Source organism: Acyrthosiphon pisum, chromosome X, assembly GCF_005508785.2.
Source record: "Acyrthosiphon pisum isolate AL4f chromosome X, pea_aphid_22Mar2018_4r6ur, whole genome shotgun sequence".
In the NCBI taxonomy this organism is placed as follows: domain Eukaryota; kingdom Metazoa; phylum Arthropoda; class Insecta; order Hemiptera; family Aphididae; genus Acyrthosiphon; species Acyrthosiphon pisum.
In genome coordinates, this window is record NC_042493.1 from 95979546 (window position 1) to 95993093 (window position 13548).

Here is a 13548-nt window from a genome sequence, read left to right on the forward strand (position 1 = left end):
TATTATTATTTAGACTGCTAATAAAATAAAATATAAAACAATTCAGCATTTCAGCATTTCAGAATATTATGTTTACCCAGAAATAATTTGCTGAGTTAAATTCATAAAATAGTCGAGAATTCTGTTTTTCAAACTCTTAATTATATTTTTTAAGTTTGTATTAACCTCAGATACATCTAATGTTATTAAATTTAATTCCACTCGATCTCTAAGTTTAAGAATATCTTCATTTATAGTCATAAACTTGATGACCCATTCATTGAATTCCTTAAAAATATACGTAGAAGAATATTCACATGATCTATTTACTTTTTTAATTTAGTTATAAATTTATAATATTGAGATAGGTACATACATTCAATAATGGAAATGGATCACTTGAAAAAAATTTATCGAAGGCTTTAGTTTCAGTACCATTCAACAAATAGTAGTAGGATTTATAACATGTGATGTAAGTTTCTGGCCCTGGAAAATTGTTTTCTAGAACATTACCAACTTCAATTAACATATTTTGAACATCCTCTTCAGTTTCATAAATGTTTTTTAATACCATAGTAGAATCACCTTTCAGTTCTTTAAAGAATTTAAATATTATTTTAGTTTTATTTTGGATTTTAATAATGGAAGATATTTAATAACTTATAACTTTATAATATTACGTTTGGTTAACAGTAGTTGTTCAACTCTTGGTATATCTTGTACTGTTTTAATTATTTTTCTCGGGATTGACAATAAAAGATTTAAACATTCTTCACGCGTAGGTTCAAATGATATTTGAATTGAATTTTGGTTAGGAACTACTGCTCGTAGAATAAAAAATGGCAGATTTATGAACATTTTGTCTTTATATTCAGAATCTATTACATTTCCGTTCTAAATAGTAAGTTTTAAGACAAATGTTTATAGCTTAAGTTTAAACTATAATAAACATAAACACTAATAATATATATTTATAAATATAAATAGGTATACTACTTATATTTGTGAGTGAAAATTGGATAGGTACCTATTTCAATTATATTAAAAGGAAATGGGCTGTTAGGATTTAGGATGGATAATAGTTAATTATATATATATATAGGTAATGTAAAATATTATCTATAGAAAATAGAAACATTAAAAAAATACCTATATATGTATTGTTATATAAATAACTTCTTCAAATGTAAAAACGAATTTACCTACCTAACTACCGTACAACATGGGACATTTTTTTTTTTTGCATGTAACTTTCCCATAGAAATATAGTACTCATGAATAAATTATATATGAGATAAGATATGCGTATTTGCTTAAAAATTAAAAATTTTTTGTTAATTTTAAAAAAGTATGTGGCCAAGAATTTTTTTTTAAATTTCACTGTCTCGTGTTCCCACGTTACCAAAAGGTATAACTTAGGACAACCATATTAAATGTATACAAATTTTATGTTGGACTGATAAGAAGTATCTTGGGACAGTTCTTAAAAATTTTAAAAGAATTTGATATAATAAAGGTTTATTTTAATTATTTTATTGAATTTAAAGTAACATTACTGTCATTAGGTTTAACTTGGGATAGTACCTAGTAAAGCATGGGATAGGCGTTTCCCAAATTGGGATACATTTATTTTCCTCCATACCTCATTGTGTACAAATCACTTTAAGGTGATAATAATGCTTAACTTTAATTATATTTGCCATTAAATTAACATAAAAATTTATTTTGTAGTTCAACTAACATACGGAGAGGACTTAAACATAATTCGCTTGAATTTAAGGCTTTTAATTTATGTGACTTAATTAAATAAATCAACATCCCTTACTTTTATTTATACGTTTTTAAGTAGTACAGTTGTTTGTATTAATGTGTATACTGCATGAATACATTTATAATGATAACTAAAAGATAAATTAGTGATACCAGACGATACAATACTAAAAGTCCCAAGTACCTAACCCAGTTTTACGGTAATTATTTTATTCAATTTAAAATCCATATGTATTTTATTACCTACTTATGTTCAATTTATTGACAATTTAACACAGTTTAACTAAATATAAATTCTTAGTAATATTTAAAAACAAAAACATAATAATAACTTAACTCTCACCTTATATTCAAGTATTGTCTTCATGAATTGTTTCAAAGACTTAAATACAATTTGTCTCAACTGCCTGGACATAATAGTGGCAACACAATCAAAAAACTTTTTAATTTTATACTTTGTTTCATTTATCCCATGTGTTAGTAATAAATCTCGATAACTTTCTTTTGTTTTCAGAAATAACTCAGCACATTCCGCAATCCACCTATATTTAATTATAAATGATGCAGTACAAGATGTACAGATAATTTAATTCTTAGTTTATGATCTGTATTAAATTTTTTAATAAAATATATTACTTACTGTAAGTAACTTACATTAAAAAAAAACCAATTTATTTAAATATTGCATCTTAAGGCTTAAATGCATAGATGAATTCTCTATACATTTAAGCCATGTAGAAAATTACAAATGAAAACATATAGTTCCAATAAATAAAAATATAAAATTTATATAGATAATAGGTATATTTGAAACATTTCTAGTTCAATGTCATGGATACATTGAACATGATGTTGGTAATAAACTAAACATATATTTAATATACTTATTACCTATATACATTTTATATTTTTATTTAGCAGAACTAGATGTTTTCATTTGTAATTTTTTAGTGTTATAAATTATTTATCAATTATCATTATTTAATTGTACCTACGATCATTTTAAATAGTGCACTCATATAAATTATAAAGTCAATTTTTTTATATGCATAATTTCTAAGAGTAACCATAATATATTGCAGAAACAATCAATAATTCCACAAGAGTCAACACAAAATGAGTTTATATTTGAAAAATTCTCTGTGTTCAAAGAATATTTATTACTAATAATTTATTATTGTTAAGTTTTTGAGGCACAAAAATTAATTATGAAAACAAATCTTTAATAAATTTTGTTTTAGTCAATATTATTTTACAAAATAGAAATTGACAATAAAATATCATACTCATTTACTAATTTGTTCCGAAATTTATCACATGATTTATCCAAAAAATCTTGTAAGGAGCTTGGGGTTATAGGCAATCCTTCTTTTTTTAAATTTTCTATTGAAAAAATATAACCTTTAGAATACCTTTAAGAGAAAATTAAAAAATGAATAAAAATAATAAAAATAATGAATAAAAATGTATTAAAATTGCTTACTTTTTCCATATAGTATTCAACATTAAAATAGTATCATTAAAAATATATAAATTATGCCTTAGCTGATCCCTCTGAGTAATAGCTGTTTGGTGCCACGGAATCGGACCTCTGATTTGCATTGTAGAATAATCAGGTCTATAATAATTTGTTATTCCAATTCTATTTAGTTCATCTGGATCCATCAGTAAATAATTTAGGATTATTGTTTTGCAAGCAGTGTCATAATTTTGTCGTATTTCACTTTCCATATATGCCGTCACAAAATAATACCTAGGTAATTAAAATTATTCATTAATTAAGTATAGCTATATCAAACATTTTAATTAAATGTTGAAATGCATGTCATTTCTAAACATTTCTATTATGTCCTAATTGTTATAATTATTATAATTATTACCCCCCCCCCCCCCCCCAATTGCGCATATCTGTTTTCGTAAAAAAACTTTAGTGTACACTCAACGCTCATTTGTGAATTTAGATGCAAATATGTAATGAATATAATAATTTTATGAGCGCACAACTAATCAGATTCAACCCATCAAAAAGCTGCTCGCTTTGCTCGTGAAAAATTATTATACAAAGCTCTTACGGAATATATTCACAAATTCACAAACTTTACAAGAATACATGTTTTGTCATCCAGCTTAGTAGGTACCTACATTTTATTTGTTTACCTAAATTAGATTTAACATGTTATAACATTTAACTTAATCATTCTCTAAGGAATTCTTATTAGGTAGGTACTGTGATGGCCGATGGGGGTATCTCGAACATATTTATATAAAAAAAACTGCAATAATCACAGTCGTCGGTTACGAACGGCGATGGCTAACTATACCAGATTATCAAACGTAGTCTCAAACTCAAATTACCGGAGGGACAAACATTTTTATAGACCTTTTTTTTCACTTACCAGTTACCTACCTGTATAATTAATACATTTTAACGAACGAGTTACACACGCTTCACACAGACTCATGGGTTTTGACAAGATCGGATTTGCACATAATGCAAGTTGACATTTTTATAAGCAATTACATGCAGTAAATGGATTTTCAACAATCATACTTAAATTAATAATATTACAAATTTTTATTTTGCGTATTTTGGGTACAAGTGCAAATTTTCCATAAAAATGAATGTTTTTAGATAATACGTATACATTCAAATGTTTTAATTTAATTTTATAGTATTATGAACAATTATTATATATAAATTTGTTCCAAAACACAAAAATTGAAAATATTTTTAAAAATATAATATTACGTTTCCGTAGATCATTATTATTTATTACGTTTTATTGGTTGGTTGGTATGTAATTACTAGGTATCCATTGCATACTGGTTTTCCTATCAAATATTTTTATTCTATCTACTTCGTCCGACATTATCAACTTATCGTCTGCAGAACTGCAGAACACGGATTGATAGACTGGTGATAATATTTAGAAGGGTAGGTACATTCGACAATAGTCAACGACCAACGTATTATAAAAAAGTGTTCATTTTATAAAACATTGTTTGTGTTTGTTACTTTACAATGCCAAAGTATCCAAGTTCAAAATTACCATCACTTTCAAAATGGATTGAAACGTATAATAAATCAAGTGAGGTTTTCAAAACTTAAATAATAATTCAGATTTTTGTCAGTGTTGTAATAAAGTAGTTTTAGTAGAAAAAAAGTTTCAAATAGATCAGCACGTTAAGTCATTTTCACACGAAAAATATTTGAAAACTCCGACTTCCAAAAAAACATTCGTTTATCAGCAGTCGACATTAGGTGAAAATCAATCAGTATATTTCCAAGAACTTTGTTCAGCTTTGATAGCATCTAACATACCACTGCATAAATTTTGCAAAATACCAATTTCAGATCTTTTTTAGAAAATATACTCATCTACATAATATACCTGTTGTACCCTGAGGAAAAATTATGTAATCAAATGTTACACAGATAATTCAAAAAAAAAAAAAAAAAAAACTAGAAAACATAGAAAATTCATTCAAACATTTTTGTATTGATGAAACTACTGACAACTAACCCAAGAGCAAATATGTTGCAAACTTTACTGTTGGTAAATTAAAATAATATCTATACACCATCAAAATCGTATCTTTTAGCATCAAAAGATCTTGAAAAAACAAATAATAATACCATAGAAAAATTTGTAAATGATTGTCTTAGAGTATTATGGCCAGAGGCAGGTAACGACGAAAAAGTTTTGTTAATGTTATCCTATGCGGCCCATATTATATGGTTAAAGCTGCCAACAATTTAAAACCATTTTATTCAAATCATATGATCTGTGCTGCTAATGGGATTCATTGGATCGCAGAAAAGTGTATGCATATTTTTCATGAAATAAACGATTTAATTAACAACGGTAAAAATATATTTTTGAAAGCTCCTTATAGAATTCAATTATATCATAAAAAGTTACCTAATAAACCATTACCGCCTCAACCTATAATAACACGGTAGGGTGCTTGGTTAAAATCGGCAATATTTTAAAAATGTTATTAAAAAAACATAAGAAGATAATGTTAAAAGCATTAAAAACTGTAAACAAATTCTAAATAAAGAAATATATAATTAACGATTTAACTTATATTAAAACAATTGATTATATTTGAAAGTATTAAAAAGCTTGAGACTTCAGGTTTGCTAAGGCACGGATCCAGAGCAAAGATCTGAGGTGGGGGAGGGCAACAATTTTTTTACAACACAAATACAATTATAATTAAATATTACACTTTACTCTTAATTTAAAAATGTTGTCATACCTAATAACAAGTATAAGTAATCAATGTGTTAAATAAATTATTGATTATTTAATATGTAAGGCGACAATGTCAAAAGAAGTTTAGATTTTGTTTATTTGTTATTTAATATATAATATTTAGGTAAATTTATAAAAAAATATGGCTGAGGAGGGCTGGGCCCCTAGGCCCTCTCTGGATCTGTCCCTGGGTTTGCTACTCATAGATGATTTAGACATTTTTGAACAAGTTACAAATTCTATTATTAATCTTTATGAAAATTAATTGAGCGTATTAATTTAAAAAAAAAATGTTCTGAAATTATTAATAAAAAATAAAGGCTTCCTTTCTAATCTGTATTTATAAAATAGTAAGCTGATTGACTGATCTATCAACGCACAGCTCAAACTATTGGACGAATTGGACTGAATTTGGCATACAGATATATATTATGGCGCGGGCGTAGGCATCCGCTAAGAAAGGATTTGTCGAAATTTGCATTTTAAAGAAGTGCTCAAACAGGGATCTTGAGGTTCACGATGGAAATTGGCAATTTTATTTTTTAAATAGTTGCCATTGGTTTACAGTCTACAGTAGAAATTAGTATTTATTTATTATTGGTTTCCATTGGTCATTTGGGCAGATCAGGTACAAGCTAGCACCAAATCAAATTATTGAACATTGCAGCAAGTTACACCCAAAAACAGTTGAACAATCATAATTTTTTAAAGTTGCAATTTTTTACGGACAACGGAGTGCACGGGTTCAGCTTGGTATGAATGTTTGGGTGTAGATTAGACCTCTGGAAAGATTAATTAATTAGATAGATTAATTTAATAAGGGCTAAATTTGTTTTTTTTTATTCATTGGATTTTAGTACGGTTAGGGTAGGTTAGGATTTTGTATTAATTGATTATATTAATCCACGGTAGGTGGAATTAAGTAAAAACGACAAACTTGGTATAACTTTGATACTTTAGAGTTAAATCATACACTTACGTACAAACAGCACGGGGTCCGCAATCTATCGCAGGTGAATTGCCTACCTGATAATACGAGCCAGAATTTTTATTCTGGGCCATGGAAAAGTTAAGATAAGTTTTGAACACCATACACCGATTATTAAATAACGAATTGAACAAAGTTTGAGTCATATAGAGTTGGTACCTACATTTAACGGGCAACGAAGTGCACGGGATCAGCTATTTTTGATAAAAATATATTTATCATTATTACCGATAGAAATATTTCAATACGTTTTCATTAACCATTTTTTATATTTACTTGCCGATTACATTAAACGATAAAATTTGAATAAAAAATTATACATATCAACGTCGCAAAATAAACAACCAATCACGGGTGAAACTGTGACGGGTCGGCTAGTTTTAAAATAAATTTCTAAAATACACCAAAGTGAGCATTTTGACTTGAAGAGTTCTTCTATCAAACATTGTTCCCCGGAAATGTTGTCGTGTTTAAAATATGCACCAATAACAAGCGTTGATGTCATGAACATATTTTTGTTTCTTATTGTTTTTCAAATAACAAATAAATTGTATATTTTTTCATCTTAATTCATTTTTATCAACATTATATTTTGATATAATATTGTAGTTTATTTATTTTCATCATTAATGTTTTTATTTTAACACTTAACAATAAATAAATAACTGTATTAATGAAAAATTATTTTGCATATTTTTTTTTTTTTAAGTGCATATTTGAAACTTTTAAAGTGCATATTTTAAAATTTTAATTGCATATACATCCGGTCATGGTTGTGCTCAAGGGGTGGGAGGGTAGGGGTTCCACACCCCCAATGGACACTTTACAAATATAATATAAGTACTTATAATTATACCAATTATACCAATTTATTGGAAATAAATCTAGTTTGGCGTCCATGCGAATTTTCAATTTTTTTTTCAGAAACCCATGTATTACAACTAATGAAGAACGATGTTGCCAACACAATTTCCATAAATAATTAGCTTTTAAGTTATAGCTTTCCAAAATTCACGATATTCTTTGTTCTACGGATTCGTACAACGCAATATTATACCCCGCGTTTGGAACTTTTAAACAACCTTTTTTAAATAATTTTTTGTTTTAACGTACCTATGTAGTTAAGCATGATGAAAATGACGGGGAAATCTGTATTTGGCTGTCAGACGTATTTTAAAGTTATAGTTAATTGAAATTTTTGGTATTTCCATATTCACGTGGTCACTCGCTCGCTCGCACAATTAAAATTGATAACATCTCTCGACTTGTTATTTAAAACCACCATGGGTGGGTATCGGAATTATTTTTGCACCATAATTTTTATAACGTTGATTTACTAAGATTTCAAAAAAAAAAAAATTTAAACTACTAAGTACAAACAAGTTATCTTATCCGTAATTCTTTCAAACGCAGTTTCTTTTTAAATTGATAGAGTGATTCAAGTGGAAGGTTTATATGTATATAACATGCATAATATAGTAGAGTAACACTGCCCCTTTTTTATATTATGTACGAGCATATCTCGAAAAGAACTCTACTTATTTTAATACGGGTTTCACTATTAAATTGGTCGATTCAGAAGGTTTTAATGTATAATGATTTTCATTGGTGAAATTAATTGGTGGACGAAAATAATAACAATCTATATGTCTAATCTATGTCTATATATTATATAAAAATAAATGTTTGTCTGTATGTCATTGAACTCTTCCTAAACCAATGGATATTTTTTGTGTGTTTTTGAGTGAGTCCCTGAATGGTTTAGATTCATAATTAGACTCAGTTGGTTCAACCCAGAGAGGTGCTCAAACAGGTATTATGAGATATACGTTAGAAATTTTTGTTTATAAATGGTCGCTATTGGTTATAGGAGAAATAATTAGTAAAAATTAGTATTTTAAATGTTTGCCATTTTAGTTACTCTGGCAGATAAGGTAAACGCATCAATCAAATCGTCGCACTCTTATGATTTCGAATAAAGAAATTATATATTAAAACACATATGAGAGTTGAATGTATATTTGTTGCTATTATATAGGTTCTCAAAAACTACTTGATAGATTTTGTGAAAATTTCGTATTGTTCTTGGAGATATCAGAAATGTTTAAAGAGTAGTTTGAACCACGTTCGAATTATACCAAGTGCTATACACAATCCACCACAAATAAATTGTTCCCATGGTCGATTTAGTTCGCAAAGCTCCCCAAATTTATCTGTGAACTGAGGTACCTATAGGTAGGTACACCAAAACCAAGATACACTTATATAATTAAAATTCTTTTTTCGTTTATTGAAATGGTTGCAATTCATTGCATATTATATCATATCAATATTATAATTAGAAGAAATATGGTATATACATTTTGTACAAATATATTTATTAAAAATGCAAATCTTTGGCCTGGAAAACGTCAGGTGGGACAGTTAGTTGTGAATATAGTAATTTATATTTATTAATCTATTTATTATTTTGTTTTAAATTTTTAATCCTTAGCTATAAAAGTTAAATTTCTTATAAATTTTTAACTACTAAATAATTTGTAAATTTTCAATTTGATATATTTCGTCAAGATATGAACTTTAAATGATTATAAAAATAATTGTGCCTATGTATTTTTAATATTTTTAATCTGTTATTGTAACAATATATCAGGAGCCTTGTATTAAACTTTGACGCTTTTTGGCCCACAAATAAAATTTTATTGATATTTATAGAAAAAAACTAAGATAATTAAAATTTTAAATTGTCCGTAAACAGCTCATAACGAGTCAAAATATTTTCATAATGTTATGGTGTATAGAAAATACTAATATAAACAACCAGTGAAAATTTCTTGTATCTACGGTCATTTGTTTTAGAGTTGTACCAAAAACCAAAATAGATTTTTTCGAAAACCGATTTTGCGTAAAAATGCCCACTTTTCCTTAATTTTTCTTTTTTTTCCCTGCACTTTCGAAGACTATTAGGAATTTTAAATTCTGAACAGAGCGATGAATGTTTTGATTTTACAATGATGTATGTTTTTTTTTTATTTGTGTCTGTCATCACCTTTTAGGACAATAAAAATACTCAGATTTTCTTCAAAAGTATCTTTTCTGATAGGAAAGTTAATCTAGTTGGTACTTTGGGGATCAAAAGTAAAAATATCATAATTGTTTTCGATACATGAAATTTTCACTGATTATTTATACCAGTATTTTCTATAGACGATAAAATTTTCAAAATTGATTTGTTTTGTAATGTTTACGGACATTTTTAGTTTTTTTCTATGAATGTCAATAGACAATTTATGTTGGGTAAAAAAGCTTGACAATTTATTACAAGGATCCTAATATATTGTTACAATGATATTTGAAAAATATTAAAAATCCAATGTCACATTTTTTTTTTATACGCATTTAAAGTTCAAATCTTGACAAAATACGTAAAAGTGATTCATTATGAAACTTGATGGTAATAATTAATAGCATTAACTGTGTTTTTACGATACTTCAGTTTTTAAGTAAGTTATTAGCATTTTTAATTTACGCTATATTTTATACGCATAACATACTAACAAATTGGAGTATCTTTCGTAAAAATCCCAAATACAAACACAGATAATGTTTTTACCATCAAGTTTCATAATAGTTCGATTCACTCTAATTTTTAAACTAACGGAGCTAAACGTAATCATCTGCTGAATGTATGCTAGTAATAATTATCTATAAGTTAGGTATGATTACTTTTTTAATAGATTCGGTTCAATACGATTTTCCTTTATGTTTTCTAATACTTGTTCTGGAAACGGATTATAAAAATCACTAGGTATACCCTGGTGGATAAAGAACAATAATTGAGTTAAGTGAGCAAATACAACATTTTAATAATTTTAACTTTTTATGATGATATAATATAAATATGGGAGTGTGACGTGAAATATTGAATATCAACTTACTTCGTTCAAATAGTACTTAATCGTTTCAATGTCTTCTTTACGCATGCTGATTTCTACGTTTTCTTGTTTTTTCCACATACCTCTCAATACATTCAATTGTTCATCTGGACTCATTGCGTTACAAGCATGTAATGATGGTCCGATAAAACTGTTGAGTGGAACATAAGATATGTAAACACGCACACAGGTAGTTATTATCACACTACATATCAATTTATTTGATAAATAGAGAAAAAAAGTTCTAAAGTGTATACAATTATTACTTTGTAGGTAATATCTGTGCTTTTATCATAGTATTTTTAATTTTCTTTGCGATTTTTTCTTGCTCCCTCTGCTTTGCTTTATTTTTGTGATATTTTCCGGACAATACATCCTGTACAAATACAAAGTTATATGATATAATATGGATAGAGACAAATCACAAGTAAGAACCAAAGGATTATGGGGACCTCTTTGTAAGGTTTATCACCTATGTTCTAATATTTTATTATTGTTTAAAATCAGGCACGGATCTAGAAATGAAAAAAGGTAGATGAAACAATTTACTTCGAGTACCTACATAAAAGTATAGGCCATAGAGTTCCATTAAGTTTAAGTTTTTATAATAAATAAAACATTCATCATGCATTCGCATATTATAAAATAATAATAAAAACAAACGTAAATAAAAATGTAACCTTTTATTGCCTTATTATATAATTACGTAGTTTTAAATATCTAAGGCCTAAAGGGGGCTCCAGTCCCTCTCCCCCATTTGTATCCATGCTTGTCCAAAAGTAGTAATTGGTACATTAATTTTGTTTACCGCTAGAGGCACGACACCGGGAAATTTGTAATCTGGAGTTGTGGTATTCGTCTTATGTGGTTTTTTGATTTTGGATTTGCTTTTTTGACGTGGACAATGTAATAGATGACGATCTTCGTCTAATATCTTAATACTCATAGTCGTTTCGTTTAACTTGTTGATTTCGCGTAATTTCTTATCGAGTCGTAGTCTATAGTTGCGTCCAATGGACATCGACGGAAGCTTCCGATGAATTTGATGCTATACATAAGAAAACGATAAAAAATGTTTAAAAAAACAATGATAATATTTTTTAATATCATAAAACCGTAATTTGAGCGCATTTAATTGTTGAATATTAGTTATCGATATTAAATATTTTACACTAATCGGAGTACATTCAGAATGACTACTGAACAACGGGGGGCGTCCACCTGCATCTTCAGAAATCTGGTCCGGACACTTTTCGGTGTTTTTGGCACGGTAGTTATTCATTTTTAACCGATTTTTTTTCATCTTGATTTCCTACGAATTATTTTATTGAATATTTATTATATTACCACAATAATAATAATCGTGTATGCCAACACTGTAGCCAATATTATAAAATTATACCGCGTACAACTATGTAGTCAACATATAAGTGAACAATTCACTAACTATTTCAAACAAGCAATTCTAACTATCTTCGAAGCTTTAAAATGCATATTTTGTATAGACTATAAACGTACAAGAAATTAGATAAATACAAACACACATTATCGGGTGCCTTGGAAACGAAATCGATTCATCAAATTTACAAAACGGTCTGATGCTATAAAATCTGAAATATGATTTTAAAAAAAAGTATGGAATTCTTAAAGGGATCGGCGATTTAGCCTAGCCCAACACGTCATGTGCATTAAATAAAATTAATTCAGACGAGTTTTAATTCAAACGTGCCTAAAGAAACTTGATCTAAAGAACATGCGATATTAAAGGTGCACATAACACAAAAAAAATGTTATTAACATTTTTTTTAAATGTTAAATTATTGTAGCAATGGCTATGATTTGGTGAAAATCCAATGTAAAAAAATGATAACTTTAAGAGATATTAAAAATGAATGTAGAATAGCTGAGTGGCGTCATTGGGCCCGGCTCAGCGTAATTACCTATCTTATACGTGTTAAGGTTCCTCGCTCCACACAATGATTTACCAATCTAAAAATGTTATATTTGACATTTAACTTAGGTATAAATGTGTAATTGTATGTGCTTAAGACGATAAAAGTATCAGAAGTTCAATATAAAGTTTAGTTTCATAAATATTAATATATCTTGAGAGGGATATTTTTGTCAAACGGTGCGTCATGGCCATTTAAATATAAAATAAAAATTCAACTATATAAGAATTTTAATATTAAAAAAACTAAACGTTGTATTGAAATTCTGATATTTGTATCGTCTTAAACACATAAAACCAAACATTTATATGTAAATTTAATTTCAAAAATAAAATGTTTAGGTAGGTAAATCGTTATGTGAAGTGAGGAACTTTTACTCGTATAGGTACGATAGGCAATAATTAAGATTAACTGAGCCAAATGACGTTACGCGTCTTTTTTTAATTGTCCGCGACTATTATTGAATAAAATGAGTAGACGCGTAAAACTTATACCATTATTCTTAGAATTGAACATTATTTAAAATTAAAAAAAAAACTTTTTTTGTGTTTTGAGCTCTTTTAAATAGGGATCGGTCATTAAATATTATAGTACCTATTATACGTCATAACGTCGGGTACGGCGACCATCGGATGTACGACTACAGTGGACCTAGAAAAAGT

The 13548-nt window shown here is 27.6% G+C and overlaps 1 protein-coding gene across 1 annotated transcript; it reads right to left on the reverse strand.

Annotated features, from left to right (window-relative positions):
* Positions 1 to 72: 72 nt before the first annotated feature.
* On the reverse strand, positions 73 to 12216 carry LOC103309981 (dynein heavy chain 3, axonemal-like). Its single transcript, XM_029485317.1, has 12 exons — positions 12106 to 12216; positions 11743 to 11982; positions 11201 to 11310; positions 10938 to 11085; positions 10726 to 10814; positions 3233 to 3502; positions 3036 to 3161; positions 2093 to 2291; positions 660 to 873; positions 356 to 573; positions 166 to 267; positions 73 to 90 (listed from the first exon to the last, which is right to left on the reverse strand). Exons 1-12 carry the CDS (start codon positions 12214 to 12216, stop codon positions 73 to 75), a joined length of 1845 nt encoding a protein of 614 aa, XP_029341177.1.
* Between the last annotated feature and the right edge of the window lie 1332 nt (positions 12217 to 13548).

What these genes read in the sequence shown, in the direction of transcription:
- LOC103309981 (XM_029485317.1), bottom strand. Translation starts at nt 12,216, where the DNA reads ATGAATAACTACCGTGCCAAAAACACCGAAAAGTGTCCGGACCAGATT. An exon ending in GCACAGATATTACCTACAAA is followed by an intron (nt 11,086 to 11,200) that starts GTAATAATTGTA and finishes TCCACTCAACAG; the next exon opens with TTTTATCGGACCATCATTAC. An exon ending in TTGAATACTATATGGAAAAA is followed by an intron (nt 3,162 to 3,232) that starts GTAAGCAATTTT and finishes TTTCTCTTAAAG; the next exon opens with GTATTCTAAAGGTTATATTT.